At 40.0% G+C, this 16,092-nt stretch overlaps 1 protein-coding gene across 3 annotated transcripts in view; it reads left to right on the forward strand.

Annotated features, from left to right (window-relative positions):
* BLMH (bleomycin hydrolase) overlaps positions 1-16,092 on the forward strand; it is a 43,338-nt gene that overhangs the window by 20,829 nt on the left and 6,417 nt on the right. For all 3 annotated transcript variants that reach the window (XM_074319575.2, XM_019739540.3, XM_088802019.1), the window contains exons 7-11: positions 1,329-1,484; positions 2,323-2,481; positions 2,597-2,664; positions 3,692-3,809; positions 6,597-6,666. In XM_074319575.2, the coding sequence (XP_074175676.1) occupies positions 1,329-1,484; positions 2,323-2,481; positions 2,597-2,664; positions 3,692-3,809; positions 6,597-6,666 (571 nt within the window). The remainder of the gene's footprint in view (positions 1-1,328; positions 1,485-2,322; positions 2,482-2,596; positions 2,665-3,691; positions 3,810-6,596; positions 6,667-16,092) is intronic.

Below are 16,092 nucleotides of genomic sequence, written 5' to 3' on the forward strand. Positions count from 1 at the left end.
TATGGAAATGGCACTGAAGGCAGATCTGAATTCAAATCCTAATTCTGCCATTTATTGGCTTGGTGATTTCAGTCAAGCCGTTTACTTCCCTGAACCGTGGTTTCCTTCTGTTTAAAAAGAAAAAGGGAATAATATCTGTTACTTTTGTTGAGAGGAATAAGAGATACAGGGTTCAAAGATTGTAGTATGGCACAATAAATATTCAGTGAATGTTCCCTTTTTTTAAACCCTGTGCCCATGGAGTAATACTTTTTTTTTTTTTTTGGACTGTATGTGGCCTCAGTTCAGAGTGTGGTTCTGCCACTTACTGGCTATGTGACTTTTGTAGGTTCTTAATTTCTTTGGGTCTTGATCTCTTTTGCAAAAAGAAAACAAGTAAGGGAAATTACATCTTAAGAGAGTGTTTTAAGAATTAAGTGAACCTAGCAGATATGTATTACATAGCCCAAAATAGGCACGCTTAATAAATACCAGATTCATCTCTTTAATGCAATGGAATATACAATATGTACTACAAATAATACAGGTATTAAGCGATGAAATTGGGTCACAGTGGTGACTGGCGTGGAGGAAAAAGAGGAGACCATAGTGTAGAGGAGGAGACCACACATTTTTTTAAAGACACAGCAAATTTGATATAGAAGAGGCAGTACTTTCTATACTCTGACCTTATACTGTCTCTGTGTTTCTATTTTTGTCTTTCTATAAAATAAAAATAATATAAAGTGTTTCGTTGGGACTGTAATAATGCTAACTTGAAGGTATTGTGACATCATTAGAAAACACCTCACAACCCCAAAAATGGTACCTTACGACTAAAAGTTACTATTATTCTAATAATACTTTTAACAGGTATTATTTTCAAGCTCCAGGCTGAAAAGTTAATGACTTTTCTGAGTGAAGACCCCTGTCACAATCAAAGCAAAACCTGAAAGAATAAAGGGAAGGAAATCCATTTATAAAATGTATGTCATTTTTTTGTCACTTGAAATAGAATCAGCAGAGCAGCAACCCAGATCTTGTGTATCAGTGGTGAGCAGTGTCTTGGCGTAGGAAGTTTTATTTGCAGGGCCAATACTAAGCACTAAATATTAACATTTCAGAATTGTATTGTTCAGAGTGTTTGTTTAAGAACTCAGAAGTTGACTGATACCAAATCCTAGATATCAACCTTCCAATGTTTGGAACAATAATTGATTTCCTGTGAAGTTCCTGGCTTGAATTTAGTCTCTGATTTCTTGTGTTTCGCAAGCCAGAGGAAAATGAAGAGGACAATCATAACCCCTTTCCTGAAGCCATCACTCATCTGTCCTCCCCTTTTCTTCCAGATATTCCGAGTGGTGTGCATCTGTTTGGGTAACCCACCAGAGACATTCACCTGGGAGTATCGAGACAAAGACAAAAATTATCAGAAGATTGGCCCCATAACACCTGTGGAGTTTTACAGGGAACATGTCAAGCCACTCTTCAATATGGAAAATAAGGTTGGACACTGGCACTGCCTGTTGACGACAAGGAAGGGTATAAGATTCCTGGGTGAACAGGCATGATCATCAAACTAGAAACTAAACCAACTTTACCCCCCTTCCTCTGAGGTATTTTATGGGCCTAAAAAAGTTGATCGTATTAGGATCCCCAGTGCATCTCTTCAGAGACTTTTCTAACTATAGACCAGTAGTTTTCAGTTTAATTCCCACACGCCCCCATGATTTGGGCCAAGAATCATTCAGGTGCAGAAAGAAAAGTGTATTGGGTGTGTCTTACTATGATTTCAGAGCACCTCTGTTCTGTGCCCCCCATCCTCCACCCCATCCCCCGCCCCAGGGACTCTCGTGAAAGAGAACAGTGCCCCATCCTAGTTTTTCCTGCTCTCTTCAGGTCTTATCCACTGCCTAGCAAGATGACCAGAGCCCCTTCCTTTATTGTCATCTTAACCTTGACTCTCTCCTAAGCAAGTAGCTTGCTTTAAGCTTGGAATCCCAACTCAGTTGAGGTATGGCCGGCTGGTAAGCCTGTCTTGTAACTTGAGATCAGAGATCTTGTAGTAATGGGATCTCCACCTTGCAGTTCTTTGGAATTAGTTTTGGGGCAATTCTTGCCAGTAGGAAAGATGCAGCTCCCACATGTATCCCTTGCCCTAGTTAAAATATACAAGGATGTCTGTCACAGACTTTGCCACCTTTTGTTTCTTTATTTAACACTGTGTTTGTAATGCTTATTCTTGTAGGCAGAGTTGCAGGCATATGAACTTAAAGGAGAGGTGTGTGTCTTCCTGGACATTTCTGCTTTTATATTCTAATCAACATGTCCTTGATCTCATAGATTTGCTTAGTGAATGACCCTCGGCCCCAGCACAAGTATAATAAACTTTACACGGTGGAATACTTAAGCAATATGGTTGGAGGGAGAAAAACTCTATATAACAACCAGCCCGTTGACTTCTTGAAAAAGATGGTTGCTGCCTCCATTAAAGATGGAGAGGTTGGTATTGTTTCTGTGTCTTCTGCATTAGGATTGAAACCTCTTCTTCCACTTCTTTGGTTTAATAGGAAGATGGGATTTATATTGACTTTCTTCCTCTTTCCCCTATTTCTAGGCTGTGTGGTTTGGCTGTGATGTTGGGAAATACTTCAATAGCAAGCTGGGCCTCAGTGACATGAACGTGTGAGTACAAGAAACTTAAAAGAGGAAGGCATTTGTGGGTTGTTCCTGTTGGAGTGCACTCGGCCGAGGTTCACCCAGAGAGTAAGGCTGGCCTGAGGGTGGGTCTCTTTCTTTCCATCTTACAGAGTTTGAGGACTCATAGCAGAAACCCCACATATTTATATGCGCTAACCTGGGAAGTCAAGATCATACTTCGTGTCTGAATTGAAATTGTTGGGTGTGTGCCGAAAAAGCCACCCTACGTGAGAAAGTCCCTTTGAAAAAATAATCAATTACTGTGTAAATCTGCTCAGTGCATTTGGGAATGTACTGTATGCTATTTGATCCCGCTTAGCTACTTCCCTTACTTTGATGCTTACGTATTTTGTCTTTATGACAACTGGGACTAATTTACATACACACTTGAACACATTCGTCCTGGTTACTTATGACAGAGAAGGTTCATTTGTGAACTAAATCATGTAAGATTTCTTGACTTTTAAAAGTACTATTTTAGGGTTATTTATAAGTAATTGTTATTTGTAGGAAGTTGAGTAAATAACTGGATAGTTATTTACTCAAGACATCTGCTAAAAGAGAGAATTAGTGATTTTTTTAACTTTGAAAATATTCTCCAGTGTTTTTGACATTATTTAAATTTCACAGTCAACAATGGCCTAAAAGAATTCAGAAACTGGGTCATTCTACCAGCTCAAAAGAGACCATTTTTGAAAGAATTACTTCAAAAGCTTTTTAAAAAATTTTCTTGGCAAAGTGACAGTATAAGCCCATCTTGTCAGCTTTTTTATATGGGGAATTCATATTTAATCACTTCATATTTTCTTGAGTACTCTTGTGCCACGTTGAGACTGGAATCCCGTTGAGAGGCTAAATTCTGCATGTACCCAGCTCTCTGAAGAGCTACAGCACACATTTACTTGGAGCTGTTGGGCCCCTTAAGTTCTATGTTTCTTTTACAACTAGAAGCTAGCTTTCCCCTTTGATTGTACTCCTTATTCTGTGCTGTCTTATTTTTTTTTTTTTACAGCTATGACCATGAGTTAGTATTTGGTGTCTCCTTGAAGAATATGAATAAAGCTGAGAGGCTGACTTTTGGGGAGTCACTTATGACCCACGCCATGACCTTCACGGCTGTCTCTGAGAAGGTATGACCCTCAGCATGCCTACTGCAGTGTTTGCACAGATGGACCCACGTTCCCCTGCAGACTGTTTATCCAACAGAGCTCCGTTCATAGTGTACATGATTTCTGTTAAAAGTTAGGTTCCAAGCAAGACAGTATACCCACGTCACTTGGGGTTTGGCTGCATGCTCAGAGGTAATAAAAATAGGAACTTTTCATGAGGAGCAGAATTTGGGTCAGCAGGGAGTAAGGAAGTTACTCCTTTTCTGTAACTTTGGGAGTTCTTGGTATGAAGAGAGATCAGCAGGGAGAAATAACTTCTGTTGACTAAGGAATTTAAATGTGAACTCAAAGTGTTCCTAACTTGATGATTTCTGGTCAGACTTTCCTTCCTTTCGTCTGTCATTCAGATTCTTTTGTAGTAAAATCTCAGTAATAGTAATTTGTGGACTCCATGCCTATCACTGGATTTATATAGAGCTTCAGGAAATTAGATGTAAATTATTTTGAATTTCCTATGAAATACTCTGAATAGTAATATCACTGTCTCTAGGACATAGTGACATTGTGTCCTAGAAACAACAACTGAATTTTTTTTTTTTTTTTTTTACAACTGAAATTTTACCTTTCACAAATAAGCCTTCCCATTTTTAGGCTGTAGAATGGATACTTGACACCTGTGCTCAGAGATCATAAGGAAGAAAATACTTCAAACTACTTCAATTCTTTATCATCTTAAGCAAAAATGTTCTTTTTCCTAACCTGTCTTAAGTATTAGAAAGAAAGTCACAGAATAACTAACTACCTTGACCTTAGAAGGAACTTTTAATAAAATACGGTAAATAATAAAATACTAAAGTAAGTAAAATACTACTAAAATACTAAGTTGTTCATATTTATATGTTTGGACCTGCTATATTGTAAATTTCAGAGGGTTATAACTAAAGCTCCTTAAGTTAAAGTTAAACTTTTAAATTATTTAGAGAACTATTAAGAAACAAACCTAAAAACCTTGTAATTTCTAAGAGAGGTTTGGCTTTTATCATTTTCCATCTCGTATAGTTTTCCTATTTTTCAGAAGTAAAAAATCATACATACCATGTCATTTTTCTCAAGAACTGTCATTCACTGATTGGCATGGTTTATTAACATACCATTTCTTCCTCAGAAATGGAGCTCCCTTACATGCTAAAGTATAAAGCAGAATTTATATGATCATAACTGGAATTTATGCTAATAGTATAAAGCAGAATTTATATTATCATAACTGGAAAAATCATGAGATTTTTCTCCCTCCAATTTGAGTCTTTGACCACTAAAACTAGTTTGCACTGCCTTTGAATAATAATGCAGAGATAAATGCCAGAAGCTGTATTCTGGGATAGTCTTTCTTGTTGCTGATTTCTTAGAATCCCTATGAGGGAGATCTGGGTATCATTCTATATTTGTAGATGACACAGGGAATGTCTTGATCTGGGTCATGCAGGAATTCACTAGCAAAGGAAAGAAGAGAAAATATTTTCAGACTTATTGAAATAAATGACTTTAGGTGATAGAGATTCTAGCAGTGGTATTTAAAAGGAAAGGAAAGATGGAGTAGAAAACCAAAATAGACATTTAGTAGGTTACCCTTAGTATGGAAAGTTGAATGATGTAGTTTTGAAGGTACCTGGTGCTACGATTAAGGCATAGTACAGATAAGGGTGTTTGAAACTTGTGAGTTTGGTTGTCCCCTCTTTCTGAGACTGAAAATTACGGAGATCCAAGAGAACTGCCAAGAGTAGAGTCAAATCCCATGTAGATGAGACTCGTGCAGTTATATGCAAGTGGGGGTTGACTGACGAAATCATTAGGAGATAATACAGGAACCAGCTCTCTTCTCATGCTACAAAGATTTAAGTTGTTTTGACATCGGCGAGTTCCCCGGGTAAACATGAAAGAGAAAGTCTTTGCCCAAATGGAGCTTTCCTCCCCTCCCTTTCTGTGTCACTGTAGTAAAGACTGCAAGTGAAGGTTTTCATGGTGCGTGTCATTGTTCCTTTAAGAAGATGAAAATTGAGCTTATTTTATTAATGAAGATAGAAGAGGGAGAGCAGTAGTACTGCCTGGGTTTTGTTTTACGAAAATAGTCTTATTTCTGCTTTGCCATTCAATCTCTATTGTATTAAATTCAATATTAGTGTAACCGAATCAGTAAAAGAACACATTTGGAGAGTATCATTACTTGGTTCTCTTATGGAGGAAATTAGGCAGTATGATGAGAATGTGTTTGTTTTCTTTTTAAAACTCTGACCAGATCTTAGAATCATTTCTAAAATAAATACAGGGGGATGCTTTTGCAAAGAATGCTGATCAATTAAAAGCAAGAGTCCCTGGCTTTCAGGTGGTGTTCACTGCTTTAGTAATTTAATGTTTTGTTTTTCTTAGCCAAGTAGGACTTTAATATGCTTATTTTCTGTACAGAATAGAACGTAAAGGAGAAAATAGTATGTATTGCTTTGTTAGGTTCATTGCATTTTTACCCCAAGAGATTTGAACTCCACTTCTGTTAGAGTATCAGAAGTAAAAATCATACATAGCCATGTCATTTTCTCAGGAACTTTCATTCATTGATTGGCATGGCTTGTTAAGATTATATTCTACCCCTTAATCTTTAGTTCTAGTAGAAAATATATGGCTCTGATCGTGTATTTCATGGCTATATAGAGAAGGCTGTTTCTTCTGAGTGGCTGAATTAGAGCTAAAATTACCTGACACCTCACAAGGAGGGACCTAGTTTCAAACTACACACTGTTATCCACTCTTTTGCAGGATGATCGGGATAGTGTGTTCCTGAAATGGAGAGTGGAGAATTCATGGGGTGAAGACCACGGCCACAAAGGTGAGCTTCAACTGGTAAAACCAATGCAGTGTGACTGGCGTCGGCTCTTTCTGCTTCCTAAGAGAGAGGGGTGGAATGCTGCCCTAGTGTGCAGCTTTTTTCAGTAATTGGTCCCATTGGATAGACTGTTCTAGAGAAAAATCTGAAGCTCTGGCTTGTCTCCAGGATCCCTCTGACCATCATGGCATGCTGAACCCTCCAAGTTGACTCTGAGACCAGTATGTGCTAATATTCGTTCCAAACCATGCTGACCCTATTAGACCTCTTTGTACTAGAAAAAGTTGGCAGTGAGAAGGTTGAGTGCCCTTTGCCAGGACACTTGCTGTTCGAGTCCATATAGCATTTGGTGCATTTTCATCAACTGCACTAGCTCCTTGGAAAGTCAGAGCCTTCTGAGTGGGAGAATGGGTGGCAAGAAACTTTAGGCATTTATTGGAGACTCTAGAAGTTGTAAAGTCTAAAAAGGAAAAGAACACTTTGTTTTATTCTGAAAAATCAAAACCCAGGCAGAAGTCATAAGTAAATTATAATAATTAGAGTAAAAAAACCCCACAGGTAACATATGAGTTGTAGAAAAATGAAAAATACAGATAAGCAAAGAAGAAAATGAAAATCTCTAATAATCGTACCACCCAGAGATCATCATTGATTCACAGTTCAGGGTATTTTCTTGCAAATTTTTGAGACCATATTTTTAAAGACTTTTTCATAGTAAATCAATGCCTTTTAAGGAGCTTTTATGCTTTAATATTTAGGGTTTCAAACCAAAAGTGGTGACTACTGTAGAATAATAGTGCATGTGTGCATGTATTTGCATGTGTGCTATGTGTTGGTGGCATTTTGTAGCAGCTCTTTTGCAGAGTTCATATCCTTCCTTTTAGCCAGTGGATTCTGGCTAGGAGAAACACATCAACCAAGCTTACTAGACTGGATAGAAGACTTGGAGGAAAAGTAGGGAAGCCAGTGAGATACCCAGACACTTGGAATCAAACTTCAGCATACATCTCACCCAAGCAGGAATCAGCCAAAATTTTCTTTAAAAAAAAAAAAAGAAAGAAAGAGAAGGGAAAAGAGAAGAAATAGAGATCTCAGCAACTCTTTCTTTGCTTCTTGCGTCCTTCTATGTTTAGAATAGTGATTTTTCCAACTATTCCTCAGAGCCCCAGGATTTCCAAGGGTAAAAGGTGGAGGAGGGGTGGGGGTGGAGGTTTGGAAGTAAGCAGATGGGGCTTCAGTCGTTTCTGTTTGAAAACTTCTGTCGTAGAAGAGCCTGTTAACCTGAGTTTTGAACTTGACCGGGCTTGAGTGGGCTGCGTTTGAGCCGCACAGGTGGGTATGTGATGGCCAAAACCTGAAGGCCATTTAATCTGTCCTTCCAAGTCTTGTCATCTCCCTACGAAATGATCTTTGGTGAGTTTTGGCTAAGTAACTGTGGGATCTGCTGTGAAACTCAGCAGCTCAGTGTTTCTATATAAACAAACAGTGCTGTTAGTGCATTTCTGTTCATCTTAAGGTAGTTGCATGTCCCCCTTCTGTGGTTTCTGTTATAGTTCTGTGATTATATACATGGTGCTTGTTAAATTACTATTATGAATTAAAAGTGCAACATATTTTTAATTGGTTATTTCTTACAAGTTGAATTTCGTTTTAAGACAAATACACGTTGGGGTCAGGTAGAGAGGGGTTATAAACCTTAACAAAGCTAACAGAGAGATTAAAAATAAACAGTTCACAGTTATATCTGTAAATTGGGGATCATTAAGAAATGAGTGCAAGGGAATAGCTTTTCTTGAATTGGAAGGATTTGATCATTTGTAACATTTAAAACATAAGGTACAGCTTCAGATGAACCTCTGTAGCTTCTGTTTCATTTTTGGTCTCGTTTTCCTCTAGTTGGGTTTGTTATCATAAAAGTTAGTGTCCAGGAAAAGGACTGAAATTATGGTTTGTTTAGATGAGCCTGGAAGTGTTGGCTTGCTTCTGTGACTTTTTTTATCTTTATCAGTCATTGAGTTTATAGATGGTAGTGATACCCATTAAGAGAGGATAAACGCTCATAAAGTGAGGCAAATACTCTGTGTTTTGAGTGGTGTGAGTTATTGTCTTTTACTTTGAGCCTAAATACCTACTCTCAGAGAAGGTTCTGGGCCACTTTGCTATTTTTCTGTTTTTATTCAGCTGTACCTCTTTACTCCTACTCAGCAAAAGTTTTGGTTTTGCTGACTTACTCTATTACTGCAGTCTTCCCCTCTGTATCCGCGGGGGATTGGTTCCAGGAGCCCGTGGACACCAGACTCCACGGAGGTGCAAGCCCTTATATAAAATGGTGTAGTATTTGCACACGACCTACGCCCATCCTCCTGTAATCACTTCTAGATTACTTATTTAAATTGTGTTAGTTAACACAATTTAAATGCTTTGTAAATAGTTGTTATACTGTATTGTTTAGGGAATAACGACAAGAAAGAAGTCTGTACACGTTCAGTACAGACACACCCATTGTAGGCCTAACTGCGTAGTACACATCAGCTACAACATAACTTTTTTTTCCCCAAATATTTTCCCTCTGCGGTTGGTTGAATCCATAGATGTGGAACCCGCAGATACACGGGATTGACTGAGTGTTGAGAGAGCTGGGGTCTTGATCTCAGTGGTCTGCCTGTAATCCTTCCTTGTGAAATCCACAGCTGTCCAGTTAAGATTCAAGTAACTTTTTTGTTCTCAACAACTGAAATACCTGAGGTTATGCAGAGCAAAGCATTTCAGTAGAGAGCCAAAAGATAAGAAATTGAACTGAGTGGGGGTAGGGAATAGTTCATTCAGAGCCAAAATAAATTATTCTCATGTATTTCTTGGTAATGAAGACTTAACAGGAAGGAAGGAAAGAAAACATGATCTAATTTAATTGGCACACTTGGCCTGACCTTAGGAGACTGTGTAGTATGTTATTATGCTGGTGGTGTGTGTTTACCCAGCAGGGCCCTCCTGTCTGTCATCCTGTGGGTATTGGCTAGCACGTCTGAGGCAGAACCTCTGTTTGTGCTCTCACGAGACGGGACCACCTTAAACAGCATTGCTGGGATTTTGTTTCTGTAGATAACGTTGTTAACAGTTTGTTACTATTCTCTTTGGGATTTCTACCTGTTAAGATTGATGGTTTCTGAAAAAGCAGTGTTGGTAGTATAAGCTCGAGGTAAAGAGCAGAGTTACCTGGGCAGGCTGCCCTTGCCCTCTGCCCTGTCCTGGCTTTTGTCTTCCCCATTGGTCACGTTCATAACCCTTCCTGTCCAGAGATTACTAAAGAAAATCAAATAACCTGATTGTTTTGCCACATGGACACAGGTTCCCTCTGATCTCAAGAGACATAAAAGGAGAAATTAATTCTTGTCTTACTGGGCCTGTTGCATTTCTTCATGTTGGTGAATTCTAGTTTCTTAGTCAGCCGACAGAAAATTGGATGTGTATCTAACATGTACAACCAACATGGCTTTCTTTTCTCCGCTGCTTAAAATACTTGACTATGCGTGTGTATGGATCATGTCAGAAACGGATTTCACAATTGGATGAAGGAATAGATCATCGGATTTGTTACATTGTCTCTCATTTTGAAAAATTGATAGGTTTGTTAGAGTAAATAGTTTGTAAAATTTCATCTGAGAAGAGCATAATCTTTAAGCCAAAGTGACCCCAGTTTGACGCTAGAACCTGTTTTCTTAACCACTAAAATGTGCTTCCTCTCAACTTCTCTGTTCTAGTAGCATCTAGTCCACTCGTGGAAATAAGATACTTCATGATCTTTGGTGATCAGAAACTAGTGGCCGAGAGGACATAAAACTATAAAGGATCTGAAGACATCATGTAAATGTCTGATGTCAGGAGAAAGGGCTTTTAAAGTACCAATTTGCCTGGGAATGTGAGTGAGGAGGGAGAGGGATTGGGGATCTGGTGAGAGTTGTGTCAAAAGTTAGCAGTTGGGCAAAAACTATATGTAATTACCATGCTTCCCCAAAAAGAAGATGTAGCCAGACAATCAGCTCTAATGCGTCTTTTGGAGCAAAAATTAATTTAATACCCGGTCTTATTTTACTATAATATATGACCGGATCTTATATAACATAATATAAGACCGGGTCTTATATAATACAATAATAACATAATATAATATAATACCAGGTCTTATCTTAATTTTTTTTTTTTTTTTTTTTTTTTTTACAGGACTTTATTGGGGAACAGTGTGACTTTTTTCCAAGTCAAGTTGTCCTTTCAATCTTAGTTGTGGAGGGTGCTGTTCAGCTTCAAGTTGTTGTCCTTTCAGTCTTAATTGTGGAGGGCGCAGCTCAGCTCCAGGTCCAGTTGCCGTTGCTAGTTGCAGGGGGCGCAGCCCACCATCCCTTGCGGGAGTCGAACCGGCAACCTTGTGGTTGAGAGCCCTTACTCCAACCAACTGAGCCATCTGGGAGGCAGCTCAGCTCAAGGTGCCGTGTTCAATCTTAGTTGCAGGGGGCAGAGCCCACCATCCCTTGCGAGATTGGAGGAATTGAACTGGCAACCTTGTGGTTGAGAGCCCACTGGCCCATGTGGGAATCGAACCGGCAGCCTTCGGAGTTAGGAGCACGGAGCTCTAACTGCTTGAGCCACCGGCCGGTGCCTTATCTTAATTTTTGCTCCAAAAGATGCGTTAGAGCTGATTGTCCGGCTAGGTCTTATTTTCGGGGAAACACGGTACCCCAAATTTCCCAGAATTATTTTGCACATGCTGCTCTATAATATGGTTTTTAATTTTCTTCTTAATTTTTTATCCTGGACAATTTCAAGCATATGTAAAGTGAACAGAATAGTATGAAGGAACCCCCACCCCCCGGCCCTAAAGTCTGGTACAGCAGAGCTCTGAACCTAGAATTATCATTGCATCATTCTTAATATTTAGTCTAGTTTCTTTGTTTATTTGTTTTTAACTTTTATTTATTTTAAGTGTGTTTTTCCAAGACCCATCAGGTCCAAGTCAAGTAGTTGTTTCAATCTAGTTGTGGAGGGTGCAGCTCACAGTGGCCCATGTGGGGATCGAACCGGCAACCTTGTTGTTAAGAGCACAGTGCGCTAACCAACTGAGTTAACCAGCCGCCCCTAATCTAGTTTCTTAATATGCTAAATAACAACTTTTAAGTGAGGGTAGGGGGACTGTTATTCTCTAATTCTTCAGTAGTCACTGAAGGAAAAATCTTTTATCTTTTTAAAAATGTTTTTCTGGTTTTCATTTTGAACCAAGATTAGCATTTCATTTTTCAAATTGCTTCTGTGCTTTTCAGATACATGAACATTAGAAGTTGTTCTGAAACCACATTCTTCATCTTTCTTACAAATAAGCCTCTCAGTTCCTGACTTCATTTCAGTAAAATTTCCAGATTTCCTCCTAAAAGGGAGTCTCTGGATGATCTGTTAAAGAGACTTTGGCATATTAGAGATTAATCTGGAAAGAAACTTACATGGCTGATTCAGATCATATCTGGACTTCTCCTGCTTCCTGAAAACCAGCAGTATGGCCTTTACTTGCCTCACCAGCCAAATTACCCCATGTGATTCTGGAGACAGTATGTCCACAGCTAGACATGAAACCTGTCATGTCCTTCATATAAAAATGTTACACTGTGGAACCAGGAGAGACAGTTACTAATTTCTTGATTGTAGATCCTGGACAGTAATTTAACTCCTTATGATTTCACATTTTTCCATCAGTAACACGGATAACTACTGTTTCCTTATGAGGTCCTACAGTATGTCTCCATATATCCATCAAATGAAATAATGTATGAAAGCAATTTTCAAATGGTATACTGTTATGTAACTCTAAAGAGTTTAATGAAAATTCCATATTTCTGTCAGAGGTCCTCAGGACATATAGGTCATAGCATCTTGCTTCATAAGAATTCAAGGTTTGCTAATGTATTTGTATTTATTTTTCCTCATGGCATCAGGATAGGAACATGGGTGATTATGCCCAAGTTTATGTGGGGGAAAAACTGAAGCTTATTGAGAGGTTTTGACTTACTCAGTTGCACAGTGTCAGAGGTAGAATTGGGATTCAAATATCTTAATTTCACACAGGCAGCTTCCTTAAAAACATATGTTACCTATAAAAGATAACTGATGATTTGCAGATGAGTTTGCAATTGTTTTGGATTTTGGCACAAATAATTCAAGTTATAGACAATGTTGAGCTGAACTTGCCAAAACAAGAGAAAATTACATGCGCTAAAAGTAGAGGCTTCTGATTTCCTGGAAAGGGGCAAGATATAAATTTGTTATGTCACTCAGGGTTTTCCTGTCTGCAGGCTTGGGAGAAGTGCTGCTGCCATAAATGTGGGTATCTGAGTTCTTGCAGAGGGACTGCTCATCCTCATTTTTATTAACTCAAGAGCATGCATGACCGGGCTAAAAATAGTACATTTGAGTGGAACAGAGGAAGTATGTGCTCTCAGATTGACCGCTGCTTTCTTATCAAAGTGTGTGACTAGGAGAGAGGGCTACCGTTTGCAAGGGGAACAAACTAAGGGACAGAGGCTCCTCCTAACCTGCAACCAGGCATCCGTTTCAGGGAGAAATCCCCTCACATTTAATGTAAATTTATATGTGTATATTTGCTTTCTCCTGTTGAGAGGATCTGTTATGTTCACCAGATTGTGTCCAAGGTATGTTTACATTGGTTTGAGAAGGATAGAGGCTAAAGCACAGAAGTTGCCTGGGTCCGTATCCTGGCACCCACCTTCTGCCTGTCTAAGCCTTAGGTTCCTGCACTGCAAATGGGGAAAATAATTGTACCTACCTTAGTTGATGTGAGAATTGTGCCAGGCATATAGGAAGCGCTCAAAAATATTATGAATAGCTATCATTGTGACCGTTGTTAATGTTACCTGTAGATCAGTGAGGGCAGGAAAGCGAGCACATGTGGCTCCTTAACCTTTCCCTCCTAGGGGAGGGCTGTCTCACGTGCCCATGGTGCTAGCTGTAGGTCTCTGCTGCTTCAGGACCCCAGTGCAGCCAGTGTGCTACGTCACCCATTTCCTGGATGGGTGACTCACATGGGCTTCGTTTCAGGAGAGCAAGCAGTGGAGGTGAATAAACCTAGTGCTGAGGGGAAACCATTAGCAATAGCATCACCTCATGTTTATTGATGGGATGCAGGGAACCGTGCACAGACCATGGTGAAATGACTGTCTCTCACCCTCAGAGCAATTTATACTTATTCACCTGGGACACAGGAAGGGAGCTTGAAGAGGGCTGTGATGTGACAGAGTGACATTCATGGCGTGCTCCTCAGACTGTAAGATATGGGATAAATAGACTGAGAAAAGCAAGAGAAGAGATGATTTCCCCAAGAAGGCAGGTGACAAAGAGGAAGAACCAGGAAGGGCTCCCTCAGTGGGGACACAACAGGAAGACATTGAAGCTGGAGTTATTGGAGCGGGTGAGGAGTTAGAGAGAAGCCGAGTGGCGAGGTGATGTCAGGGAGAACCTGCTGGTGCGTCGTACTGCGGCAGAGCGGTCCGAAAAATGAGTCAAGGGAAAGGCTGTGGGGTTGGCCCTGAAGGCAATTTCTGGAAACTTTACAAGCGGTGAGGGTGGAAGCCCAATCAGTGGTCCTGTTATGCCACATCAGCAACATTTTATTATTTAATTCCTTCAAATTCTAGGTACAGGTTGTGTCGGGGGGAGCGGTGAAACTGAAGCTGGGATAACTGAGGCTGTAAATCTTGCTCCATAAGGTGTTAGTAATTTGTTATAAGAACAAATCACGTAAAACACAGGAATAGGGACAAAGTAATATAGGAGATAAACTGCAAGGGAGATGGTGAGTGATTGGAAATGTGAAGGCTCCTTAGTGATTCTTCATGGGTGAGTGGAGTTTTAGGAATGATGGCTAAGGTTGTGGGTTGTTTTGGAAAGGACGTGGGAGGCCAGCCAGGGAAACGGTAGCTGAGAAGGGTAGCTCTTAGCACGTGGAGCATTCTTTGGGCAGGCAGGTCTGAGGAGTGAGGCCAAGAAGTAATATGGCCTGCCATCCATGCAGCTTTTGAGGAATGATCAAAAAGCAGACTTTGCCTGAAACAAATATGTGTAGTGACAGTTTGGGGATCAGAGAGAAGTCATTGAGTTTCTGCAGGAAAGCAGACCTGTGGATGACACCTGAAAATCTGTGTTGTCCTCTCCTACCCTATAGCAAGATCCTGGCAGAATTGTGTGTGCTCTCAGACTTGCCTGGATCGTGCTCACTGGGCCCGGGGAGGGGGGCATCAGGCTGGTGGGTGTGTTGCCTTCTCTCCTCAGAGGCAAACAGGCTTCTGGACGCTTTAGCAGAGGGCACTTCCTCATAACTTTGTTGTGGTTTGATGGTTTAAAAAAATACAACCCACAAACCAAAACAACCCCCTTTCACTACCATACTTTCCACTCGGCTTTTTCCTGGTGTATTTACCAGGGAAATCGTATCTTCTTTAGCTTTTGTTTCTGAAAGAGGCTGCAGTTAATATCCAGCTATAAGGGTATCCCTTCTCTTACCAGCAAAAGGTTTAGGGGCAAGAATGCATCCTCACCACATAGCTGGACTTCTGTGTTTACTCTGGATGAAAAAGAAGCCTCTTCTCAGCTGCCTGTCCGTCCAAATGTCTGTCTCATAAGTGGTGGTTTTGGTTCCCTTCCTCTGGTTGTGGTTTGGTTTGGTTTTGTTTTTAACTTCCAACCAATGCTGCTCTCCATTCTTCTGAATACGTGCACTTAGAACACATTGCTTTGATTTAAAGATTCAAAATACCTCATAAATGGACTCCGCAAAAACTAGGCATGTGACTGTTGACGTAGGATGTGTGAGCGATGGAATCGATTCCACTCAGGTGCCTCACTAAGCTAGATTGCATGCTATTATCTGTTGCTGAATCCGTAACTACGTGCCACATCTCTTGCTGCTGAGTGCTCTACTGGAGAAAGCTGAGCCCCTGGAAAAGACTGGATCTGAAGTGAAGAGCTGGGATTGAGTGTAGGCTTTACTTACTGGCCACATGACTTTAGACAACTCGTACCAACCCTGCCTACCTTGTAGTTGTAAGGATTAGAATAAAAAAAGGATAATGGATGGGAAATTGCATTGTGAAGTGTAAGCTCCCTACAGACTTAAATGTGTGTGAGTGTGTGTGTGTTTGGTTTTGCTTCTAGAGTGTAATTCATTTAATAAATAATAAAATTACATTGTTCCAAAATCAAAATACAAAGTATATAAAGAGGAATGTTGTTTCCATCTTTGTCACTGGCCATTCTATCCCCCTCGTACCGTTTATGTTTGTTTCTCTTATCTTTCCAGTGTTTTTTAGTGCACCAAAGGTAGCATACCTTATACCCTGCTTTGCATCTTGCTCTCACTTCATTTAATGGCATGAC

Source organism: Rhinolophus sinicus, chromosome 12 (assembly GCF_057876585.1).
Source record: "Rhinolophus sinicus isolate RSI-liver-muscle chromosome 12, RSI-T2T, whole genome shotgun sequence".
Lineage (NCBI taxonomy): Eukaryota > Metazoa > Chordata > Mammalia > Chiroptera > Rhinolophidae > Rhinolophus > Rhinolophus sinicus.